The sequence below is a fragment of the Delphinapterus leucas genome, chromosome 20 (assembly GCF_059928025.1).
Source record: "Delphinapterus leucas isolate spDelLeu-1000000601 "Yukka" chromosome 20, BTC_Dleu_Yukka2, whole genome shotgun sequence".
In the NCBI taxonomy this organism is placed as follows: domain Eukaryota; kingdom Metazoa; phylum Chordata; class Mammalia; order Artiodactyla; family Monodontidae; genus Delphinapterus; species Delphinapterus leucas.
Window position 1 is genome coordinate 12935260 of NC_143148.1, and position 26048 is coordinate 12961307.

The 26048-nt window shown below is 52.7% G+C and overlaps 1 protein-coding gene across 1 annotated transcript in view; it reads left to right on the forward strand.

The window, feature by feature from the left end:
- Nucleotides 1–23623, forward strand: part of FCGBP (Fc gamma binding protein) — a 143083-nt gene extending 119460 nt beyond the window's left edge. The window contains exons 15-28 of the mRNA XM_089902835.1: nucleotides 1720–2312; nucleotides 3222–3807; nucleotides 3915–4114; nucleotides 5342–5483; nucleotides 7736–8073; nucleotides 9422–9995; nucleotides 10327–10943; nucleotides 11390–11933; nucleotides 13006–13577; nucleotides 13884–14457; nucleotides 15564–15763; nucleotides 18443–18826; nucleotides 22151–22422; nucleotides 22544–23623. Of these exons, the coding sequence (XP_089758961.1) occupies nucleotides 1720–2312; nucleotides 3222–3807; nucleotides 3915–4114; nucleotides 5342–5483; nucleotides 7736–8073; nucleotides 9422–9995; nucleotides 10327–10943; nucleotides 11390–11933; nucleotides 13006–13577; nucleotides 13884–14457; nucleotides 15564–15763; nucleotides 18443–18826; nucleotides 22151–22422; nucleotides 22544–22553 (5606 nt within the window). The 3' untranslated portion in view covers nucleotides 22554–23623. The remainder of the gene's footprint in view (nucleotides 1–1719; nucleotides 2313–3221; nucleotides 3808–3914; nucleotides 4115–5341; nucleotides 5484–7735; nucleotides 8074–9421; nucleotides 9996–10326; nucleotides 10944–11389; nucleotides 11934–13005; nucleotides 13578–13883; nucleotides 14458–15563; nucleotides 15764–18442; nucleotides 18827–22150; nucleotides 22423–22543) is intronic.
- Nucleotides 23624–26048: the final 2425 nt, after the last annotated feature.

Genomic DNA, 26048 nt, shown 5'->3' on the forward strand with positions numbered 1-26048 from the left:
TCACCACCACCCTGTGAGGTGGGATCATCAAGGAAATGGAACCGCAGAGATATTAAGTAACTTGCCTGGGGTCACACAGCAGGGCAGCATGATTTGAGCCCAGACCAGTTGACTCCTGAATTTGTACAGTTAATTGTTGCATTCTGTGGCCTCTGTAGTAATTGAGAATCTCTTATTTCCTTAAAACTACTCTTGCCCTTGGACCCCTTGGAAGTTCTAGAAGACTGAGTTGTGAGGACTCAGACACCAGGCAGAGGGAGGCCTGGGGGGTGCCTGAACCCATGTGCCCAGCACCAGCTTCAGCTCTTGTGGGTATTTTGCTATTCTCATTCATCTATCTCCTCCACCACCGCCCCTTTCTTTTTTTTATTTTGTGGAAATATTTTAAAGCAAATTCTAGACATGAATTTTGCCACAAATACTTTAGTAGACATCTCCAGCAGATAGGACTTTTAAGCAACATGACCACAGTGCTGTTATTACCAACAACAAAAATAACACTAATTCTTTAACATCCTCTAAAACCCAACCTGGGTTCGAATTTCCCCAATTGTCTAAAAAATGTGTTTTTTTCCCTTTAATTGAATGAGGATCCAGACCAAATCCACACTGCACTGGGTTGGTTTGTCTGTATTCATTTTTATCCTGTAATAGCCCCCTCCTTTTTTTCTCCATCATATTATTATGAAAATTTTCAAATATACAAAAAAGTTGAAAGAATTTTACAGTGAACACACATATACGTACCATCTAGATTCTACAATCTGTGTTTTACTGTACTCGCTTTATCCCATGTCTATCCCTCTATCCACCCCTTCCTTTGTTCGTGGGAAAGCAGGTCATTTATTCTACAGAATTTCCTACTTTCTGGATTTGGCTAGCTGCTTCTTCACAGTGTATTTAATTTGTCCCTCTGTCCCCTGATTCTCTTGTAAACTGGCTATTAGATCTATAATGGTGCTGTCCAATAGAACTTTGGTGATGGTGGAAATGTTCTATACCTAAGCTGTCCCATCTGGTCACCACTAGTCACGTGTGGCTATTGGGCACTTGAAATCGAGCTAGTGTGACCAAGGAACTAAATCTTCGATTTTACTTAGTTTTAATTAACTTACATTTAAATGGCCACATGTGGCTATCGTATTGGATGGTGCAGATAGAGGCTTGATTGAGTTCAGTTTTAGGGGTTTTTTTTTGTTCTTTTTTTGTGAGGAAACCACCTGTTTTATAATCTGGGATGACTGGAGTTTGGAGAGAGAAACAGGGATTCTTTTTCATTTTTTTCTTTACCACCCTGGCCAAATATTTTAATTTACTATAGAATTACTACCACTACTACTACATTACTGCTTTAGAGTGAAGAAGCTAAACATACTGCATTCACAAATACACTGCATAGATTACACACACACACACGCATTTGCATGGTTAAAATATGTACCACAGATCCACAACTTGTTACCAACTTGAATAAGGTCATTAAAGACATTACAGATAAACCCAGACCACCGTTAAATTGGAATAGTATCTTAATTATCAGGAGTAGATTAACTGTGATATGTTTGCCAGGCCCCACTGAACAGAGGGTCTCCTTGCCGCTGTACCACTTATACTTGTGAGTGTGTGTGAGCATGTGTGTGTGCATGCGTGTGGGGGGGGAGGTCCACGGTGTCCCCAGGGAGCAGGGATTCTTGATCCTGATGGCCGCTCTCCCTGCAGCCCTGAGCTGCCCGCCCCACAGTCATTACGAGGCGTGTTCCTACGGCTGCCCGCTGTCCTGCGGAGACCTCCCGGTGCCTGGGGGCTGTGGCTTCAACTGCAAAGAGGGCTGCGTGTGTGATGAGGGCTTCGTGCTCAACGGTGAGTCCTGCGTGCCGCTGCCCTCCTGTGGCTGTGTGTACCAGGGCACCTACCACCCGCCCGGCCAGACCTTCCACCCGGGGTCGGGGTGCAATTCCCTGTGCCACTGTGAGGAGGGTGGCCTGGTGTCCTGTGAGCCCTCCAGCTGTGGCCCACACGAGGCCTGCCAGCCATCCGGTGGCGTCCTGGGCTGTGTGGCTGTGGGTTCTGCCACCTGCCAGGCATCGGGAGACCCCCATTACACCACCTTCGACGGCCGCCGCTTCGACTTCATGGGCACCTGTGTGTATGCGCTGGCTCGGACCTGCGGGACCCAGCCTGGCCTGGCCCAGTTTGCCATCCTGCAGGAGAACGTGGCCTGGGGCAATGGGAAAGTCAGTGTGACCAGGGTGGTCACTGTCCAGGTGGCCAACTTCACCCTGCGGCTGGAGCAGAAGCAGTGGAAGGTCACGGTGAGAGCAGGGCTGGAACGTGAAGGGAAGGGGCCTGGGGTAGAGGGTGATCTGTGGGTGGAGCATGTGTAGCACTCAGGCCAGGGGCAGGGGGCACAGAGCTCTGAGTAGATGTGGGAGGCATGGGGTCTGCAAAGAGAGGGGGTGCCAGTCAGAGCCTACAGTGGGGGACCAAGACCTTCTCCCATGTGGCTCAGTCTCCACCTCCCTGCCCCTTGATTATCCCCTCCGGACATCTACCCCTTCCACTCCATCTTCCCCTCCCTCCTGGTCCCTGCTTTCATAAAGGTGTTATTACATTGAGACCTGTATTCATTTCCTGAGGCTGCTGTAACAAATTACCACCAACTTAGTGGCTTAAAACAACAGAAATTTATTTTCTCACAGTTGTGGAGGACAGAAGTCCGAAATCAAAGTGTTGGCAAGAGATGCACCGCCTCCAAAGGCTCTGGGGGAGAATCCTCCCTTTCCTCTTGCAGCTTCTGGTGGTTCCAGGTGTTCTTGGCTTGTGGCCACATCACTCCAGTCCCTGTCTTCATTTTCACATGGCCTTTTCCCCTGTGTGTCCCTGTATCTTCTCCTCTTCTGGCTCTTTTAAGGACACTTGTCATTAGATATAGGGCCCACCCTAATCCAGGACGATCCCATCTCAAGATCTTCACCCTAATTACATCTGCAAAGACGCTTATTCCAAATAAGGTCATATTCTGAGGTTCTAGATGGACATATCTTTGGGGAACCACCATTCAACCCACTAGAAGACCCTATTATTAGGCCCATTTTACAAATATGGAAACTAAGACCCAGAGAGGTGAGGTCACACAGATCTTCAGTGTCAGGCAGGGGCTTGATCTAGGGTCTGACCTCTCAAAGTGTACCCTCTGAAGCACGGCATCTCCCACCTCCCAGGTGAATGGTGTGGACAAGAGGCTGCCCGTGGTGCTGGCCGAGGGCCGGGTCCGCGCCTCCCAGCATGGCTCAGACGTTGTGATCGAGACTGACTTTGGCCTGCGCGTGGCCTATGACCTCGCGTACAATGTGCGGGTCACCATCCCAGGCAACTACTACCAGCAGCTGTGTGGCCTGTGTGGGAACTACAACGGCGACCCCAAGGACGACTTCCAGAAGCCCGACGGCTCACAGGCAGGCAGCTCCAATGAGTTCGGCAGCTCCTGGCAGGAGGCAGTGCCAGGCTCTCCCTGCCTGCCCACCTGCAAGCCCGGCGAAAGCTGTGACACAGAGCTGGAGTGTAAACCTGAGCTGCAGGAGAAATACGAGCAGCAGCAGTTCTGTGGGCTCCTCACCAGCCCCACGGGGCCGCTGGCTGCCTGCCACAAGCTGGTGGACCCCCAGGGTCCCTTGAAAGATTGTGTCTTTGATCTCTGTGTGGGTGGCGGGAACGAGAGCATTCTCTGCAGCAACGTTCATGCCTATGTGAGTGCTTGCCAGGCAGCTGGAGGCCACGTCAAACCCTGGAGGACCGAATCTTTCTGTCGTGAGTGAGGGGCAGAGAGAGGAGGAGGTAGAGGCACAGAAGGGGCAGACCCTGGGCCCTGCAGCCTCTCACTCCCAGGGGCTCTGACCTGCACCCCCTCTTTGCAGCGATGCAGTGCCCCCCTAACAGCCACTACGAGCTCTGTGCAGACACCTGCTCCCTGGGCTGCTGGGCACTCAGTGCCCCCCCGCAGTGCCCGGATAGCTGTGCCGAGGGCTGCCAGTGTGACTCCGGCTTCCTCAACGACGGCCAAGCCTGCGTGCCCATCCAGAAATGCGGCTGCTACCACAACGGTGTCTACTACGAGGTAGGGACCTGGTCATCCTGGGCAGAGCTGGGGACTGCAAGCTGGACCCCCCTCCCACTGCCCATTAGCCCCCCGGCCTGTCCGCTTGGCCTCCTGAACGTCTCTCCCACCCACTCCTCTTCCCCTCGCCATGGCCCCACCGTGGTCCAAGTTTGTCCTCTCCCAGCTGTCTCCCTTCCAGCCCTCACTTTTGCTCCCTCTCGTCTACCATCCCCAAGGTAGCAGGTAAGACCCTTCCAAATATGACCATAGGTTCTGCAACTTGAAACCATCCCCTGGCTCCCCAGGTCAAGTTTCGGCTTTGTATCCAGGTCTAGATTTCGTCTCTGTGATACCAGAGGCTAACTCCCTCTGCTTCCCTCTCCCACTCTCTGAGAGTTACTCCTTTTCCTTTGATTTGAGTGTGTGTTTATCTAAAGTTTGTCTCCCTCAAAGGTCTGAGAGCTCTGTGAGGGCAGGAACCCTCTCTGTTTGCCTCCTCATACGAATAATAATAGTACTACAGCAAACAGGTGTATGGTGCTTACTATGTGCCGGTTACTGCTTTAAGTGCTGTATGTACAGTATATATGAATTTATTTATTTATATATAATATATATACTTTTTATATAATGTTATATATAAACTTTTTATTATAAAAATTTTCACACAGGCAGAAGCCAAGAGAAGAGTATAATAAATCTCCATGTACCCATCACTCAGCCTCAAAAATAATCAACATTTTCCCAATCTTATTTCATCGCTACCCCCGTTTCCTCTCCATTCTGGGTATTTAAAGGAAACCCTTTTTCATTTCATCTGTACTTTATATGTATTATTAACTCAGTTATACTTTCATAAGTTGGTGCCATTATTACCTGAAACTTACAGATGAGGAAACTGAGGCATAATGAGGCTAAGTAATTCGAGCAGAGTGGTGTAACTTGGAAATAGCAGAAACAGGCTTCAGACCCAGGCAATCTGCTCCAGGGCCTTTGCCCTTAATTCCTGTGTTTCTCCCATACAGCAGACATCTAGTAGCTATTTCGGAATAAACAAATGAGTGAGTAAATGAATGAAACTGAATGAATGAATAAATTGGGCCCCAAGGCCATGCTGTGCCTTAGACAAGGGGCCACCCTGCTGGAAGATGTCCCTTTTATGTCCTCCAGACCCCTTTATGCCCAGAACACCAAAGTTGCCAGAGTCAGCTCCCGCCCTGAGAGCTGTGCCCTCTGTCCCCACAGCTGGGGCGGACTGTGCTCATTGACAGCTGCCAGCAGCAGTGCGTGTGCCACGCCGGAAAAGGCCTGCTGTGCCAGAACCACAGCTGCAACCCAGAGCAGGTGTGCCAGCCCTCGGGAGGCGTCCTGAGCTGCGTCACCAAAGGTGCTGGGCTGGGGCCAGGGCCGGTGTGGCTGGGGTAACAGAGGATGGGGACGCTGCAGCTGAGGGCGATATGACCCGGCTCTTCACGGTGGGAGGCACAGAGGACTAAGGATTGAAGTCTCAGACCTGGGGACCCCTAAGCTGGGATTCCCAGGGCCAGGGGCAGTAGCCCTTCAGACTGGAAGGCAGGGACTCTTATGGTGGAAACCAGGCTGTGGGAACCCTCAGGGATAGGTTTCCCAGGGCAGATGGCAGAGACCGGCAGTGTAAGGCAGGGACCGGCAAACTTTTTCTCTAATTGGCCAGATGGTAAATATTTAAACTTGCAGGCCATACGGTCTTGGTCACAACTACTCACCTCTGCCGTCACAGCATGAAATCAGCTGTGGACTTTGTAAGTGAATGGGGTGTGGCTCCAATGAAATTTTATTTACAGAAACCGGCAGCTGGAAGTGTATAGTTTGCCGGCCACCGGTATGTGGGTTTAGGCTTAGGGTTTCAGACACCATCCCCAAGGGGTAGAGGAGACTGGGACCCACAGGGACAGAAAGCAGAGTCCTGAGGTCTAAGGCAGAGACCCCACCAAAGCCAGGGTCTTGAATACAGGACCCACCTCAAGTGAAAGATCAGGATTTATAGGGACACACTCTCAGACAGGGGACACCTCTCAGGATTAAGTCTAAGCCACAAAGCCACCCCACAGGACTGACTTCACGGGGTGGAGGGCAGAGAATTATTCCTGAGGATAAAGGGATATACCTCCAGAACTGACTGAGATCTCAGGGCTGATGGGCAGGATATCAGGGACTCCCAGGGACCGGAGTATCTTGGTCAGAGTCCAACAGGAGACAGAAGCCACACAGTAGCTTAAATAGGGAAAGTTTAATAGAATTCTTTGCTTGTAATAGGGATTGACTACTAAGGGATAAAAAGAACGCCCACGAACACAGGAAGAGCAGATGTAGGGAGCAGCCCCTGCCCCCAAAGTTTACAGCAGAGCACCTAAGGAAGGGAGGAATTGGGAAGACAGCCCCCACTCCAAGGCTGAGAGGCAGATCTCATTGGAGGGTGGCAGAGAGGTTGTGCAGGCTGAGCTGGAAGGTGGGAAAACCCCCACTGGGGTGCTGGCAAAACTCACTGGGAAGCCACATGCCGGGGTGCCTGAGTGACTCGCTGGGAAACCAGCTGGGGCCAGTGAACCTCACCGAGTGGGTGTCCCCCAGGCTGCTGGCCCTGCTTGCCACCAGGAGCCTGGAGAGCAAAGCCCACTGGAAGCAGAGCAACCCCTTCCTCCTGCCGTGACCCTCCAGCACCTTCTGCTGACAAAACCTAACTTTATTGGTGGATTTGGAGCTAAGGGGCAGTCAACTGAAAACTGGCACAGGGGGAGAGAGAAGGAAGTTTTAAGGCTGGGGTCTTGGGCACAGGGGTTCCAAAAGCTGGGTTCACAGATTCAGTGGCCCTAGGAACAGTCTTGGACAAAGAGACCCTCGGAGGTAAGGCCTGAGAAATGAGATCCCCAAGGCCAGGGTCTTAGGCACAGCAACCCCAAGGAGATAGAATCTTGCACAGAGGGATTGCCAGGCTATGAGACTCAGATACAAGGACCCCAGGGTCAGGGTCTCAAATGGTGGGACCTCTGGGCTTAGTTTCTCACCAGAAAGTTCCTGAAGTACCTTGGTCTTGGGCACAGAGACCTCCAGGACCTGGGACTCAGGTGTGGTGGCCCTCAGGAGGCTGGGAGCTCAGGTGTGGGGGAACCCGGGCCCGAGGTCTTGGACACAGAGAACCCTGGGCTGTGGATGTCCTCATGGATGCCCACAGGGCTAGCATCACAGACACAGGGACTCCTGTGTCTCTGGTCTCAGACCTCGGTCCTCTGGGGCTGAGATCTCAAGCAAGGGGACCCCAGAGCCTGGGTTTCAGATGTAGGGACCCTAGGACCTGTGTCTTGGCTGCAAGGACCTTGGGGCCTGGGTCTCAGACAACAAACAGCAGGGCCTGGGTCTCAGATGTGGGGACCTTTGACAGGGTCTTGGACACAGAGTTTCAGACGTGGAGGGGTGCCCAGGGCCTGGTCTCAGAAATGGCAGACTGTAGGGCCTGCATCTCAGATGGGAGGAACCTGGAATCTGGTCTCACCCCCAGTTGCCCTTAGAGCCAGTATCCCTCGCACAGATTGGGGCAGATGCTGGGAAGTAGCTGGCCGTATGCTTGGCAGCCCCTCAAGGTCCTCTCTCCTCTGCCCCCAGACCCGTGCCATGGTGTGACGTGTCAGCCACAGGAGACATGCCAGGAGAAGAATGGCCAGGGTGTGTGCGTGCCCAACTACGAGGCCACGTGTTGGCTGTGGGGTGACCCACACTACCACTCTTTCGATGGCTGGAACTTTGACTTCCAGGGTACTTGTAACTATGTGCTGGCATCAACCAGCTGCCCAGGGAGCAGTGCCCAGGGCCTGACATCCTTCACTGTCACCACCAAGAATGAGAACCGGGGCAACCCCTCTGTGTCCTGCGTGAGGCTGGTCACCGTGACCATCCTCAACACCAACATCTCCATCCACAAAGGCGAGATCGGCAAAGTCCGGGTAAGGATGGCCCCTGATCCCCCAGGTAGGGTGGGAAGGGTCCTGCCAGCCACAGTTAGGAGCTCAGTGCTCCCTCTCTTCACTTAGGCCTGAAACAAAATGGCAGCAAGAGCAATAATAATTACAACAAAAACATCACCCCTCTATTGGGAGTTAAATGAGTCTAGCCCTTTGTTAAGGGCTTTAATGTAGGACTTAAATTTTGCCTTTTTAGAATTTGCCTTTTTAGAGATATGGGTTTGAATCCAGGCTCTCCTTATGAGCTGTGTGATGTTGGGCAAATGACTTGGTGGGCCTCAGTTTCCTCATCTGTGAAATGGGGATCATAGCAGGCCCTGCCCCACAGTGAGGTGATGCATGTAAAGTGCTCAGCTGAGAGTCTGACCCAGGTAAGCACCCTTGACTGTTTGTGAGGGAACAAATGAGAGGCCCAGAGCCTCCGACATGAAGAGAAATTGAGAGAGATGGAGAGAGAGAGAGATGGACTGCCCAGAATAATGGAGATGCAGATTAATGTCAGCTCACAGGGAGAGAATGAGGTACGGAACAGAGCAGGCCCTCAATAAACGATGGTGAGTGAGTGGAAGAAATGCCCAGACACACAGACATGCACAGGAGATGATGAGAGAGGGAGGGACTAGGTGAATGAGACCCAGAGAAAGACCCAGAGAGATGGACCTAGAGAGAGAGAATGTCACACACACACACACACACACACACACACACACACACATGCAGAGAGAGATAGTGCACAAGTGAGAGAGACACAGAGAAGGGAGGGGGCCCAGAGAGAGAGACAAATGAGAGAAACTCATAGAGAATCCGGAGAGAGAGAGATAGGTCTAGATATAGAAGGAGGGAGAGAAACAGAGAGAGAGAGAGAGAGATGAGGGAGGGAGACAAAGATCAAAAGAGAAACCCAGGGCTTCCCTGGTGGCGCAGTGGTTGAGAGTCCGCCTGCCGATGCAGGGGACATGGGTTCGTGCCCCGGTCCGGGAAGATCCCACATGCCGTGGAGTGGCTGGGCCCGTGAGCCATGGCCGCTGAGCCTGCGTGTCCGGAGCCTGTGCTCACAATGGGAGAGGCCACAACAGTGAGAGGCCCACATACCGCAAAAAAAAAAAAGAGAGAAACCCAGAAAAAGCAGCAGAGTGGGCTTTCATTCTCCAGGGCCTGGACTAGAGCAGATGTCCATAATGTTTGTCAAATGACTATATGACCAGCAGTCACGGGGAAGGCCTTGGCAGCTCCCAGCCACGGCAGGACGAGCGAGGGAGGCAGGGGGCCAGAGCCGGGCCTCGGCATCTCCAGTGACCTATGTTTGCCTCCCTTCCCCCTCTTCCCCCAGGTGAACGGCGTGCTGACGGCATTGCCTGTCTCTGTGGCCGGTGGGCAGCTTTCAGTCACCCAGGGCGTATCGAGAGCGGTGCTGGCCACCGACTTCGGGCTGCGGGTCAGCTATGACTGGGATTGGCGAGTGGAGGTGACGCTGCCCAGTAGCTATCACGGTGTGGTGTGTGGGCTCTGTGGGAACATGGACCGTAACCCCAGCAACGACCAAGCCTTCCCTAACGGCACGCTGGCTCCCTCCATACCCGTCTGGGGCGGCAGCTGGCGGGTTCCAGGCTGGGACCCACTGTGCTGGGATGAATGTCAGGGGTCCTGCCCAACATGTGCCGAGGACCGACTGGAGGAGTACAGGGGCCCTGGCTTCTGTGGACCCCTGGCCCCTGGCTCCGGAGGCCCCTTCGCTGCCTGCCATGCCCACGTGGCCCCTGATAGCTTCTTCAAGGGCTGCGTTCTGGATGTCTGCCTGGGCGGTGGGGCCCAGAACATACTTTGCCAGGCTCTGGCTGCCTATGCCACTGCCTGCCAGGCTGCTGGGATTGTCATTAAGGACTGGAGGACACAGGCCGGCTGCGGTGAGTGTTGGGGGACAGAGCAGAAGCTGGGGGCAGGGGTCCTGTCTCTTTGGGGCTGGTTTGGTTTCACTCCAGTCCTTCTGGGTCTGTTTGTTTGGTTTTTTCTCTCTGTCTCTCTGTTTTTGTTATTGTCTCTCAGTCTCTTGGCGCTTGTCTCTGTGTCTCCCTTTGATTGTCTCTCATCCTCTCTCTCCCTGTCTCTGGGTCTTTCGTTGTCTCCTGCTCTGTCTCTCGTGGTCTCTGTCTGTCTCCTCCTACCCTATCCTCAGACGCCACCTCCTGACACCATTCTCTCCCTTTCTTTCCCTCCCACTCCTTCATCCACCCACAGAGCTCTCCTGCCCAGAAAACAGCCACTACGAGCTCTGTGGCCCACCCTGCCCAGCCAGCTGCCCGTCTCCTGCACCCCCCACCGCCTCTGCCCCATGTGAGGGCCCCTGCACCGAGGGCTGCCAGTGTGACTCAGGCTTCGTGTTGAGCGCCGACCGCTGCGTTCCCCTGGATGGTGGCTGCGGCTGCTGGGCCAACGGCACCTACCACGAGGCAGGCAGCGAGTTTTGGGCTGATGCCACCTGCTCCCAGTGGTGCCACTGCGGGCCTGGCGGTGGCTCACTGGTCTGCAAGCCTGCCAGCTGTGGGCTAGGTGAAGAGTGTGCCCTACTGCCCTCAGGCCAGCATGGCTGCCACCCTATCAGCACAGCTGAGTGTCAGGCCTGGGGTGACCCCCATTACATCACCCTGGATCGGCACCAGTTCAACTTCCAAGGCGCCTGCGACTACCTGCTGAGTATGCCCTGCCACAGACTACCCCCGGGGGTAGAGAACTTCACGGTCACTGTAGCCAATGAGCACCGGGGCAGCCAGGCCATCAGTTACACCCGCACTGTCACCCTGCACATCTACGGCCACAGCTTCACCCTCAGTGCCCGCTGGCCCCGACAGCTGCAGGTGAGGGGTCAGTGGGCCAGGCAAGAGCATGTGCCAGCCCTGGAGTTGCCTGGGACAGTTAGGGGTCTGCCACTACTCTGATTGCCTTTCACAGGTTAACAGGGCAGATGGAGGGATCGAGAGAGAGTATAGGCCTTGGAGCTGGATGGCTTGGAGTAGTGGCTTCCCCATCTCTGAGCCTTAGTTTATTCCTCTGTAAAATGGGTCTAAGAACAGTACCTGCTTCGGAGGGTAGTGTGAGGAGCCAGTGACATCATGCCTATAGTCACTTATTATTAGTACTACTATTATAATTACAAGGGGGGAGGTCACGTGCACAGGGACCCTACCCGCCACCACCCCCACCACCCCCACCACCCCCACCCCCCCGCCACTAGATAGTGGAGTCAGGATTCGAACCTGTGCCTGCGACGTTCACCACCCCCACTCCCACCCCGACCCTGTAGGTGGACGGCAGGCTGGTGGCGCTGCCCTTCCAGCTGGACTCGCGCCTGCGCGCACACCTGAGCGGCGCCGACGTGGTGGTGACCACGGCCACGGCGATCTCACTGGCTTTCGACGGAGACAACAACGTGCGCCTGCGCGTGCCGGCGGCGTACGCGGGCGCCCTTTGTGGCCTGTGCGGGAACTACAACCAGAACCCCAACGACGACCTGAATGCGGTGGGCGGGAACCCAGACGGCTGGCAAGTGGGCGGTGCCGAGGGCTGCGGGGAGTGCGTGCCCGGGCCGTGCCCGCAGCCCTGCACGCAGGAGCAGCAGGAGCCCTTCGGCGGTCCGGACGCCTGCGGCGTGATCTCTGCCCCCGACGGCCCGCTGGCTCCTTGCCACAGCCACGTGCCGCCCACGCAGTACTTCCAGGCCTGCTTGCTGGACGCCTGCCAGGCTCAGGGCCATCCGGGAGGCCTCTGCCCTGCCGTGGCCACCTATGTGGTAGCCTGCCAGGCCGCTGGGGCCCAGCTTGGCGAGTGGAGGCGGCCGGACTTCTGTCGTGAGTACTGATCCATGCATGGGCCGCATAGCAGGGGTCTCCCCTCCTCCCCCCTTCCCAGGGCTCTAAGACAAGAGCCTTCTCCTCGGTGGGCTTAGGCACCACCCTGCCTCCCCTGAGCCCAGATATCTCCTGTGAAAGAAACACCTTGGCGTTCACACACTGAAATATACCAGGTCACGTTCTGCAGTGGTAGAGACTCAGATACACGTGGTTGGAAACCCTGCGTCCAGTACCCTCTCAGGATTCATGCGCTTAGATAGACTGGGGTGGCTGACCCTGTCCAAGCTACACAGCGAGATAACACCTGGTCAGGTAGACTCTCTCAGCTACCCCTGGTCAGAGAGACCTAGAGAGTTACACCTGGTCAGATGCCCCAGACGGTTTTAAACAGGGAAATACACAGGGTCGGATAGAACTGGTCCCATAACCTCAGACAGAGACTCCTCTGGTCAGAGACACTTGATCACATTTACACTGAGACACACTTAGATATACCCACGTAGAATCAGGACCCTGACATAGCCCCAGGCAGGTACATACAGATTCATGGTCAGATAGTCCTGGGCAGTTCCCCTCAGACAGATCTCCTGGTCAGATTTATCCTGTCAGCTTCACCCAATCCACATACATGTGGTCAGAGTCACACACTGACAGACCCTGTCGTCGAGACCGTGAGCGGCTCCAGGTCAGACATTGACGGTCAAGCATACTCGTGTGGATTCATACCCCAAGGTACATCTGGCCAGATTCATACCCTGAGATACAGTTGGTTCCTGCATATCTTGGTCAGATATATGGGGTTGGATTCACCCAGTCAGATCGACTTGATCTTTAGAAACACTTGATCCGGTTGACACACTACCTGGGCAGAGAGACCCCAGATCCCCACACTGAATCCCCCCGTTAGATGTAGTGGATCAGACACCCCGCTCAGATCCCCGGACAGATTCACTCACGAAATGTGCTCAGGCAGAACATACAGATTCACCTGGGCACGTTCTCCCGCTCTGTGCCTCCCCTGTGTTCCTCCCTCGTGCCTGCCTGGCTCATTCCCCTCTTGTCCCCACAGCCCTCCAGTGCCCGGCCCACAGTCACTACAAGCTCTGTGGTGACTCCTGCCCTGTGAGCTGCCCTAGCCTCTCAGCGCCCGAGGGCTGCGAATCCACCTGCCGGGAGGGCTGTTTCTGCGACGCTGGCTTTGTGCTTAGTGGAGACACCTGCGTGCCTGTGGGCCAGTGCGGCTGCCTCCACGAGGGCCGCTACTACCCGCTGGGCAAGGACTTCTACCCGGGTCCTGAGTGTGAGCGGCGCTGCGAGTGTGGGCCGGGCGGCCAGGTCAGCTGCCAGGAGGGCGCGGCCTGCGGGCCCTACGAGGAGTGCCGGTTACAGGATGGCGTCCAGGCCTGTCGCCCTACAGGCTGTGGCCGCTGCCTGGCCAGCGGGGGCGTCCACTACATTACCCTCGACGGCCGTGCCTATGACCTGCATGGCTCCTGCTCCTATATCTTGGCCCAGGTCTGCCACCCACAGCCTGGGGACGAGGACTTTACCATTGTGCTTGAGAATAATGCGGCTGGAGATCCCCAGCGTCTGGTGGTTACTGTGGCTGGCCAGGTTGTGGGCCTGGCTCGAGGGCCACAGGTAAGTGGACGTGGCCTTGCCCTGGGGGTCTGAGGGCAACCTGGCCCCATCTTGGAGGCTCTGAGGGGGACAGGGCCCACCCTGGGGGTTTTGAGCGAGATATGACCCTGCCCCACGGGGGACTGAACAAGACACAGCCCTGCCCTGGGGTCTCTGAAGGGGACACGACCCTACCCTGGGAAGTCTGGGGGGGACATGGCCCCACCCCAGTGTGACTGAGAGAGAGACAGCTGCATCCTGGGAGTCTGAGGGAACTGCCTTACCTGTGCTTCTGTGAGTCCCTGACGCATCTGACCCTCCATCCAGGTCACTGTGGATGGTGAGGCTGTAGCCCTGCCTGTGGCTGTGGGCCACGTGCGGGTGACTGCCGAGGGCCGGAACATGATTCTGCAGACCACCAAGGAGCTGCGTCTTCTCTTTGACGGCGATGCCTACATCCTCATATCCATCCCTAGCCCCTTCCGTGACCGGCTTTGTGGCCTCTGTGGGAACTTCAACGGCAACTGGAATGATGACTTTGTCCTGCCCAGTGGCGCCATGGCCCCCAGCGTGGATGCCTTTGGAGCCGCATGGCGGGCACCCGGCTCCTCCCAGGGCTGTGGCGAGGGCTGTGGGCCCCAGGGCTGCCCCCTGTGCTCAGCAGAGGAGACGGCGCCGTATGAGAGCCTTGAGGCCTGCGGGCGGCTCCAGGATGCCAAGGGCCCCTTCTCGGCCTGCCATGCAGCTCTGAGCCCCTCTGAGTACTTCCGCCAGTGTGTGTATGACCTCTGTGCCCAGAAGGGCAACAGTGCCGCCCTCTGCCGCAGCCTGTCAGCCTACACAGTGGCCTGCCAGGCAGCTGGCGTGGCCGTGAAGCCCTGGAGGACAGACAGCTTCTGCCGTGAGTGTCCATGGGTCCCTGGGAGGACTTCAGCCCAGGCTCGGGGGCACCCTCTGGCCTGCTCCCTGTCCTGTGTGCATCTCAGGAGCAGTCCCCAGCTCCTCCCACAGCACACCCTGCTGGCTTCCCTCCTGCCTGGCTGACCGGCCCTTCTCAGACTCCTTTCAGGGGCCTGCTCTCCTGAGACCTCAGATACAGTTCTTCTCAAGGCCCATCCTGAACCTTTTTTGTGGTGACCTTGGAGGGTGGGTCGGGCAGGTCAGAAGCTCACACAATAAAGCCTGAGTCTGTGGCTCACCCAGTTCCTCCAGGATGGGACCATAGCCCCTCAGATCCTTTAAGACAAGGCTGCAGCTCCCTCAGACGCCCAGCCCAAGACTATACCTCTTAGATACCCCCAGTTAGGGCTTATATGTTTCCTTCAAACCCCCAGGACAGGGCCATGTCTCCTTGGACTCTTCTGGACAGGGCAGTGGCCACTCATGGCCCCAGGGCAGGGCTGTGTCTCCTTCATTCTCCTCAGGGTAGGACCTACATCCCGGCCCATACCTACCCTTATAACCTTAGATTTGTCCTCGGTGCTGGCAGTAGACACTGCCTGTCTCCATGTCTGACCTCTCTCCTGACTGCCAGCCTCATGGGTCCAGTGACCTCCTGCACACTTTGCACTTGGTGTCCTCAGGGTCCCTCACACACCTCCTGTGTTCCTGTATGACATCAGCATTTCACCCCAAACCTGATCCTCCTATTCCTGATCCTGGTCCTCATCGCGGGGCAGCCACACCATCCACCAGTTGCTTAGCCAGAGCCCAGGCCCTCACTCTGGTTGCTTCCCCTGGGTCCTCACAGCCCCCATCCTGGCCGTGACCCCTCTGCCTGTGCTTGCCGCATCCTGGCCCTGACCTTCTGTCTGTATTTCCCCAATGCAGCCCTGATCACACTGGGCCATCGCTATCTGTCCCACTGACAGATAGGGCAGGGCCTGGAGCTGTCTTCATTGCTGTGTCCCCAGCACCGGCAGCCCAGAGCTGGGTGTGCAGTAGGCCCCATTCATTATTCAGTGGCCGTGTGTAGGCATGACCCCACCCTGCCTTCTCTCTCCGCAGCGCTCCAGTGCCCTGCCCACAGCCACTACTCCATCTGCACGCGCTCCTGCCAGGGCTCCTGTGCGGCTCTCTCTGGCCTCACGGGCTGCACCACCCGCTGCTTTGAGGGCTGCGAGTGTGACGACCGCTTCCTGCTGTCCCAGGGTGTCTGCATCCCTGTCCAAGACTGCGGCTGCACCCATGACGGCCGATACTTGCCAGTAAGCAGGAGCTTGAGATGGGCAGGGAGGGTGGAGGGGCTTGAGGGGGACTCAGAGTTTCTGTGCTGACCCCCTCGAGGATGGGGACAGAGAGGCTGCCACCACTTCCCTGCTGTGTGACTCAATGTTAGTAACGTCCCTGTGTTAGTTTCCTGTGGCTGCTGTGACGAATGACCGCAACTCGGTGCCTTAAAACAAGAGACATTTATTCTCTCACAGTTCTGGAGACCAGAAGACAGAAATCAGGATAACTGGGGCAAGATGTCGGCAGGGCGGCACTCCCTCCAGAGGCTGTAGGGGAAAAGCTGTTCCTTGCCTCTCCCAGCGTTTGGTGGCTGCAGGCATTCCTTGGCTTATGGCCACGTCACTCCAATTTCTGCTTCCATGTTGCATTTCCCCTCCTCTTCTGTATGTGTCATAAAATTTCCCTCTGGCTCCTCCTTATAAGGATACACTTGGTTGCATTTAAGGCCCACCCAGGATAATTTCAGCATCTCAAAAATTCTTAATCACAACTGCAAACACCCTTTTTCCATATAAGGTAACATTTACTGGGTCTAGGACCTGATGTCTTTGGGGTGGCCATTATCGGGCCTATTACAGTCTCCTTCCTGAGCCTCATTTTCTCCATCTGTAAAATGGGGTTAGTCATCATCCTTGCACCATAGGTGTCTGAGGAATCGGGGGTGATTTTGCTTGAAAGGCACCCACTGAGCACTGGGCCTCACCCTCCATGTTCATCACACTCAGTAAAAATAATAGTAATTTATAGCAGAGCACAGCTACAGTCATTTAATAATGGGAAGCGAAAGTTAATAGTTGATTTACTTTTGTGATTGATATTTTTTGAGCCCTTACTATGCACCAAGTTTGTTATAGACGTCATTTGATAGTCACAGCGATTCTACGAGTCACGTACTATTGTTATTTTCCCCATTTTATGGATGACAGAGAGAAGTCAGCCCAAGGCTACCCGTTAGCAAGTGGGGAGTCTGGGATGCACACCCCAGCAGCCTGGGCTCACCTTCTGAACTACTAGGCTGTCCTGCTTCTTCAAAAGCATATTTATCAGATAAAGGAAAGATGGATTACCACATCCCTTCCCTGTTCCTCCCAGTTTTATTAACAGCAGAAAGGTAGGCTAGAGTGTCTAGAAGTGCAGGACTTCTGCAGAAGAAGATGCCAAACTACTCCTACTCCTTCCTTCAGGCCTCACCGCCTACAGGAAGCCCTCTCTGATCCCCTAGGTGAGGTTAGGCTCCTCCTCTGGATCCCCACAGACCCCTGTGCTTCCCCATGCCAGCCTTGACCACTCTGCCCGTGCTAGAAGGTTTCTTGGATTTGTGGGTCTGATATTCAGGGGAGAGGTCTGGGCTGGAGACATAAATGTGGGAGTCATCAGTATAGAGATGGTAATTTTTTTAAATTAAATGTATTCATTTTGTTTAAAGTTCTCAAACTTTTATTTTTAAATAATTCAAATTTAAGAAAAATTGCAAGAATAGTACAAAGAACTCCTGCCTACCCTTTACTCAGGTACCTCGAATGTTGACCTTTTTTGCCACTTTATCACCCCCTCTCTCTCTCTCTCTCTCCATATATATATATATATATATATATATATATGTTTGTATGCATACACACATACTGCTTTTTCTGCACCATTTGAGAGTATGATGCAGACATAGTACCCCTTTACCCCTAAATACTTTTGCAAGGATTTCTTAAGAATAAAAAAACTCATTTGATCTGACCACAATACAATTCAAAGTCAGAAAATTAATACTGACTTGATACTGTTATCTAACATAAAGGTTTTATTTGAATTTCACCTGTTGTCTCAATAATGGTCTCTATAACAATTACCCACACCCGACCCACACCCTGGGCCAGGGTGCAGCTGAGGATCAGACACTGCTTTTAGTCTTCATGAGATTTGGTGAGATCACCAGGTAGTAAATGGTAGATAGAGAAAGAATAGATCTGAGGACTAAGCCCTGGGCAGGATAGTGTTCAGGATTTGGGAGATGAGGAGGAACTTGAAAATGCAGTGAAGAAAGAACAGCCGGTCAGACAGGAGAAAACCAGGAGAAAGTCCATTTCCTGGAATTGGGTTTCCAGAGCCCTCTGTTCTAGGCTGGGGGTGCCAGGACTCTGGAATATCTCCAGTGCCCACTCCTACCTGTATCAGTTAGCTTTTGCTGGGTTGCAAACCACCCCCAAAACATAGTGGCTTAAAACAACGGTTTGTTTAGTTCACAGTTCTGCAGCTCTGCAGTTTGGGCTGGGATCAGCAGGGCAGTTCTTCTGCCACCCCTGGGCTCACTCATACATCTCTGGTCCCCCAGTGGGTCAGCTGAGGGCTGGCTGTCTCTCTTCCACGGGGTCTCTCATACTCAGGCAGGCTAGCCTGTGGTGTCTGGGAAGGGTTCCGAGAAAGAGAGAAGAAATCTGTAAGGTCTCTTGAGGTCCAGGCTTGAACCTGGCACAGCGTTGCTTCTGCATTGTAATAACCAAGGCAGAGTCTTAAGGCCAGCCCAGATTCGTGAGGAAGGGGAAACTCCATTTCTTAATGGGAGCTACTGCAAAGTCACTCTGCATGGGTCCAGAGGGTTGACGGGTTGTGTCTGTTTTTTCAGTCCACCGCACCACTGTAACCTGGCCCCTTTCTGTGCACAGGCGAACTCCTCCCTGCTGACCTCAGACTGCAGCGAGCGCTGTTCCTGCTCCTCGAGCACCGGCCAGACGTGCCAAGCGGCCAGCTGTCCGCCAGGCCGCGTATGTGAGGTCCAGGCTGGGGTCCGGGACTGCTGGGTCTCCCGTGGCCTCTGTTCCCTCTCTGTGGATGCCAACCTCACCACCTTCGATGGGGCCCGCAGTGCCGTCAGCTCCCCCGGCATCTACGAGCTCTCTTTCCGCTGCCCAGGACTACAGGAGACCGTCCCGTGGTACCGTGTGGTCGCTGATGTCTGGCCCTGCAATGGCAAAGCTGCAGTTCTGGGCCACGTTCACATCTTCTTCCAGGATGGACTGGTGACTGTGACCCGAAACAAGGGCGTGTGGGTAAGCCTGGACACAGGGGGCATGTCTCCCCTGGGCTTTGTTCTTCCTGTTGCAGTGTCCCTACATTCCTGGCAGCCCATCTGCCTTGCTGTCTGTTTTCTTTACAGATCTCTGCAGTTTGTTTCTCTGGATTTCTATTTGTGTCAGTACTTCAAACTTAGTCCCTCTATTCTGGCTGAGCTCTTGAAGAGCAAAAGCACATTCAAGTAACTTACTAGTTTTGATTTTAGTGTTAACCAAGACTCTGTTGGTTGCAAGTGACAGAAAACCAAATTCAGAGTGCCTTGAGTAAAAATGAATTGATTGGCCCACATAACTAGAAAATCCAGGGACAGAGCCTCAGGAGTGGCTGGATCCAGGTGCCTGGCAGTGTCATCGGAATTTGTACCTCTGTGTTTTAGACTTGCTGTCCCCCAAATCAGCTTCATTCTCTGTGACTCCCCACAACATACTCATGAGACAGGGACTATTATTATCCCCATTTTACACAGAGGGGAAACTAGGGCCCCGGAAGGTGACATCATTTACCCAAGTCACTCAGAGAGTACCCGGGAGATCCAGGCTTTGAACCCACCGGCACCCAGGCTCTGAACCACTTCGATGGGAATGGAGTGTGGTGGTGACTGTGTGGATATAAGGGACCAAGAGGGACTCCAGGTGCAGTGCTCAGTGGGAACACCCTTTGGACTCTATCAATCCCAGGCCACTCGACCCTTCCCTCAGCCGTCTTTCAGCTTGCTCTTAGGGCCCCCTCAGGCCTGTCATTGTTTGCCTCATGAGTCCGTTCCAGCCCCAGTGGGTTCTCCCTTCTGCCCCTTGACTTCTGTTGACTTACCACTGCCTTGCATTTACCAAACCCCACAGTTCTCACCACCCCAATTCCAAATTTCTAGAGAGAGAATCTGGCCGAACTGAGGGCTGATGCTGGCTCAGAGTCTAACCATCCGTGGCCCAGGTAATAGAGCCTAAGACCCAAACACAGACGTCAGGCTGCCCTAAAGTTCCCATGTCTCTGTTTCCATGACCTGTTCATTGATTGCAGAGACATCCACTGGTGTCCTCTGGGTCTAGTGGGGCGATAAAGCCAATGCTCCACACACTCCTCCCCCAATGAATGGTCTGTCTACATCCCTCCACCAAGGCATCGAGATGGTCCAAGACTCAGCCCTGCTGAAAGCAGGGAAGCTTGAGTTCTCTTGTTAGTGTAATCTGGACCAGTCCCTCTTTTTCTCTGGCCTCTGCTTGATCCATAATTCAGGTGAACAGACCCCTGCTCTTGACCTTCCCTTGCTCCTCTATCAAGAAACGATTCTCTACACAGCAGATGTTCTAGAAATGTGAATCAGATCAGGGCATTCTGCTGCTTAAAACTCTACAGTGACTTCCCAGAACAACATTCCAAACTCAAGCCACCTCCCTTCCATGGCCTTGTGTGATCGGACTGCTGCCAGCCTCACCAACCTCATTTCCTACAGCTCCTTCCCTCATTGGCTGTGCTGATAATAGGCCAAGCTGGCCTTTATCCTATTCATACAGCAGAGCAAGCTTGTTCCCACCTCGGGGCCTTTGCATTCGCTGTTCCCACTGCTGCAATGCAGATTTTCTAAGAGTTGGCTCCTTCTCATCCTTCAGACCTCAGTTCTGGCATTGCTTCTACCGAGAGGCCTTTCCCAACTACCTGTGGAAGCTCTGACTCCATCCCAGTCTCAGTGCTGTTACTCTGTTTTATTTCCTTCAAGGGCTTATCACTATCTGAGGTTATCCATTATATCTTTGTGTTTGTTGCCTTTCTCCATTACTAGAATACAATCCTCAGATGGGCAGGGATCCTGTTCATCTTGATCATCACTTTGTCACCAGTACCCAGATCAGGGCCTGGCACCAAGAGGGTACCCAGGAAAAGTTTGGTTTTGTGAATACATTCATCCCTGTTCCCTCCACACCAGGCCATGTGCTGGGTAACACAGATAACTCAGACCCAGTTCTTATATCGTCGAAGCTTGCAGCCAGGTGAAACTTTCCATCCATCTCTCCAGCTGTCCTTCACTGCATCCATCCCTCCTTCTCTCCTCCTTCTACCTCTCTTTCCTTTTTCCCTCTCTTCCTCACCCCTCCCCTCCCTCCATTCCTTCCTTCCATCCATCCATTTATTCACCCACCCATCCATCCATCTTTTCAGACCTATCTACCTATCTTTCCAGTCTATCTACCCAACTCTCCAATCATCTGGCAGAGGAAGAGTCACATAAAAAAGCATTTAGAAAAAAAGAACTTTTCTTTGAAACAAGGCTTGCTAGGGAATCTAACTTCAGAAGGGTTAACTCATCGAAGAAAACAGACAACAGGACTTCCCTGGTGGCGCAGTGGTTGAGAATCTGCCTGCCGATGCAGGGGACACGGGTTCAAGCCCTGGTCTGGGAAGATCCCACGTGCTGCAGAGCAACTAAGCCCGTGTGCCACAACTACTGAGCCTGCGCTCTAGAGCCCGCAAGCCACACCTACTGAGCTCATACGCCACAACTACTGAAGCCCATGCACCTAGAGCCTGTGCTCTGCAACAAGAGAAGCCACCGCGATGAGAAGCCCACGCGCCACAACGAAGAGTAGCCCCCACTCGCCCCAACTAGAGAAAGCCCGCGTGCAGCAATGCAGCCATAAGTAAATAAATAGATAGATAGATAGATAAATTTATTTTTTAAAAAAAACCAACAGACACAGTTATTTAAAGGGAAAAACTCACAAGGTTACCAAGGTTACTGAGTCAACAGCCAGTGATGGAGAAATAGTCATTTTCTCACATGATCATTATACTTGCTAGGTCATTACTTGTCTTCAGACATCAGCATTGAAAAAATAAGGGATGAAGCTGCCTTGTTAGGGAACCAGTAACTTACAGGACATGCTCAAGTGTTCTTTTCTTTTGTAAACTAGAATCAAACAGGATGATGCTGGGATTTGACTGATTGTTTGTTTATCTATCTGGTACAAGTGCTTCCCCCCAACCCCGGCCGCCCTTGGAATGTTGTGTGCACGCCCGCTTATGCATTGATCCATCTGTTCATCCATCCGCTCTCTGTCTTTCTATCCATCCATCCACATCTCCAGCTACCTTAGGTCTCCATCTCTCCATTTGGTGCACTCATCCAGGTCTCCATCTCTTCATTTGGCGCACTCGTCCAGGTCTCCATCTCTTTCAGAAGCCGCATCTCTGCTTCCACTCCTTGAACTTGTTGTCTTCCTTGGGCCCTCCATCCTAGTAATACCCCAGCTCTCCTGTGGTTCCAGCTCACCTCTGTGTTTCACCCACCCTGCCCCAACCACCAGGTGAATGGTCTCCAAGTGGATCTCCCAGCTGAGGTGTTAACATCTGTGTCCGTGAGTCGGAATCCTGATGGCTCCGTGCTAGTCCAGCAGAAGGCAGGGGTTCGGGTGCAGCTTGGCACCGATGGGCAGCTAGCTGTGGTGGTCGGCGATGACCATGCTGGGATGCTGTGTGGGGCCTGCGGAAACTTTGACGCGGACCAGACCAATGATGGGCATGACTCCCAGAAGGAGACAACACTGGAGAACTGGAGAGCACAGGACTTCTCCCCATGGTGAGGAATGTAGCTTGGAAGCCAGGCTACTTGGAGCAGGGGCACCTGCGTCCTCATGGGAAAGGGGCAGTCGGGATGGGTGCTCAGTCTACAACAAGTGCTAAGTGTGTGTCTCTTGCAGTCAGGACTGATCGGTCATCCACCGGGAATGAGGACTTCAGGACCTGAGCCCCCTGGAGGTTGCAATAATTGAAGGATGCACTCTGTCACTGTATGCCCCTCCTCCACTCTACCCCTTTGCTGAGCCACTGAGGCCAGCTGGGAAAGCGTTGAATAAATATCTCAAGCCAAGCTGCACACCAATGTGCCTGTGTCGTGTCTTCTCATCCCTGATGGTCCTTCCTGCACAGCAGGTGTCGGATGCCTGGGGAACCTGGCACGTGATGAATATTTGTTGGCAGGTGAGGGGATGGATGGATGGAGATAGATGGGTAGATTGGGAATAAGATGGGTGGGGAAATGGGAAAATGGAGAAATGGAGGATTAGAAAAATGGATGGATGAGAAGATGAATAATTGGAGGGAAGAAGTAGAAAATGAAAAGAAAGATCAATAGATTCTGACTTTATCATTTATAACCCTGGCACGTTAATGTCTCTGTCATTCGGTTTCCTCATACGTTTTAGTCCACTCAGGTTGCTGTAACAAAATACCATAAAATGGGTGGCTTATAAACAACAGAAGTTTAAATTTCTCACAGTTCTGGAGGCTGGGAAGTCCGAGATCAAGGCATCAGCAGATTCGGTGTCTGGTAAGAGCCTGCTTTCTGGTTCATAGGTGGCTATCTCATGCGCCCTTGGTGGAAGGACAAGGGTATTCTCTGGGCCTCTTTTATAAAGGCACTAATCTCATTCACAAAGGCTCCACCCTTACGACCTATCACTTCCCAAAGTCCCCACCTCCAAATATTATCACATTGGAGATAGGTTCCGACACATGAATTTTGAGGGGACACAAACATTCAGCCAAAAGCATCATATTTAAAGTAGAGCTAAGGATGGGACTTCCCTGGTCCAGTGGTTAAGACTCTCCACTCCCAAAGCAGCGGGCCCGGGTTCGATCCCTGGTCAGGGAACTAGATCCCGCATGCCACAGCTAAGAGGCTGCATGCTGCAATTAAAGATCCTGCATGCCACAACTAAAGATCCTGCATGCTGCAACTAAAGATCCTGCATGCCACAACTAAGACCCGGTGCAGCCAAATAAATAAACAAACGTTTAAACACATAATAATAAAGTAGAGCTAAGGATAGTACCTACCTCTCAGAGTTGGAGCAAGGATTTAATGTGTTCATCCAAACTACAAGTCAAAAATTGAAGTCTCTCTTCCCTTTGAAACCTGTCTTGTGCCCTGCCTGCAGTGGTCTTCCCCACCTCAGTGAATAGCATTACCAATCCTCAGTCTAGCAGCCAGAAGACGGGGAATTGTTCTTGCTTCTTCCCTCCCCTTTGCCATCTATTCAGTTCATCAACAAATCTTTCTGGATGGTATCAAAACACACCTGAAATCTGTCTTTCTTATTGTGCCCACTGTCACCACCATCCTCGCTCATGTCAACAGTAGCGTACCATCTGCTCTTCCCTGCCTGTAATTCATCCTCACAGCCACTAGATGACTCTTCTTTACATATAAATAGGACCACTGGCTATAAATTTATCTTGTCATAAAATCAAATTCCTTCACCTTGTCCTACAAGGCCCCTGTTAACCTCTTCTGACTCATCTATCACTGTCCTTCCTGCTAACTATGATCTGGGAACCTGATCTTTCAGGGTATTGAACATGCCAAAATTTTTCACTTCATTCCTTTGCGACAAGCTGTCATCACATGACTAGATGCTTCTCATCCTTCAAATGTCCACTTACATGTTGCTACCTTAGAGAGGGCTTCCACAACCACCTCACTTAAAGTGATTTCCTCTGTTCCTTTCCGTCCTTAACCTGTGGGGTCTGATGCAACTCTGGGTAGTTAGTGTCCGAACTGAATTAAAGTATAGGTCAGCAGGTGGAGTCTGCAGAGAACTGGAGAATTGCTTGTTGTGGAGATACATTTGGTGTCAGAAGTGAAGTGTATGAGCACAAAAACAGTTTTCTTTTACGGCATAGGAGGTAACAGGTGCCGTGGCCTGGTAGATACGGGGATAGGAAGATACTGCAGTTCTCTTATGATTGCTTGTATGTTCTCATTCAAGTGGGAAGCGAGGTCATCAGCTAAGAGTAAGAAAGAAAGAGTAAGTTTTGAGGTCTGATGAAAAGAGAGGGCGTAAAATAATCCTTCAAGAAAATGAGCCCAACTGCTTTGGGAAACAGTGTGTCAATTTCTTAAAAAGGTAAACATACCCTGATCACGTGACTCAGCCATTTGACTCCTGGGACTCTTCTCAAGAAAAATGAAAGCATTTGTCCACACCAGTACTTGTAAGTGAATGGTTATAGCAGCATTAATAACCTGCACACTGGAGACATCTCGAATGCTCGACAGGTGAACAGACAAACGAAATGTGGTATAGCCATACGATGAATCCTCAGCAATGAAAAGGAACCAACTCCTGATACATGGAACCATTTGGAACATGATGCTAAGTGACAAAAGCCAGACGCAGAAGGCTACATATTGTCTGGTTTTATTTGTATGAAATGGACTGATGGATCTGTTCTGAAACTGGATTGCGGTGATGGGCGCACAACTTATACATTTACTAAAATGTGCGGACCTATATACACTTAAAATAGGTGGATTTTATGGTATGTAAAGTATGCCTTAATCAGGCATTTTAAAATGAGCACATTTCCCATACTATTAAGAAAAAAAGGAAACGAGAGAATGAATTAATTAGGGACATGTGATAGGATGGCTGGGCCGCATTAGGGCCCACTTGGGTTTGTGGTCGTGAATCCGAAGTGAGACCCACTCTGGCAGTGGGTGTGGGTTTTTCTCCATCCATATTCAGCTTCCAGTGAGCAGGTGCGGAGGAGGTGGAGAGTGGACTCAACTGGGTGCAAAAGATAAAGTTAGAAGTTTGAGGGTGGGAGCAAAGGAGAGAACACTGGATGAGGAATCGGGCTGGGTGGTGAGAGTACTGTGGTCACAAGGGGGTGAGGGGCAGGGAAAAGGAGGTCAGCTTATGGGGGTGAAGGATCCTTGGAGCAATAGGTTTAGAGGGAGTGAGCTGGAAAGACAGGAGGTGATGGGAAGACAGTGAGATGCATGGAACTGAGACTCTGCAGGGGCTGTGGTTTTGTGGTTGCCACTGTATGGGGGTGGGCCTTTCTCCCCCACTGGCCTGGGATCTCGGGGCTGCCACAGTCATCATTGTGTCCGCAGCACAAAGTCTAAGTGTGGGAAGGAAGTGTTGGGTGGAGGACGAGATCGCTAGAGAAGAGGAAGACAAGGCATCTCGAGAGGCCAGAACAGTCAAAGTTTCATCTACCTGAATTTGGAAATCACCAAGAATTATGAGGGGAGCAGCTTGTGTGGCAGTGAGCCTGGAGCTAAAAAGATGCAATGAGGTGCAGTGACTTGGGAGTTGATAAAGCGGGTTACAAGAATGGGAGCAGGTGCTGCGTATAAACTTCAAAGTTAGGGGCTTAGAGAAGAGGCAGAGAATGGTTTAGAAGCAGCAACGA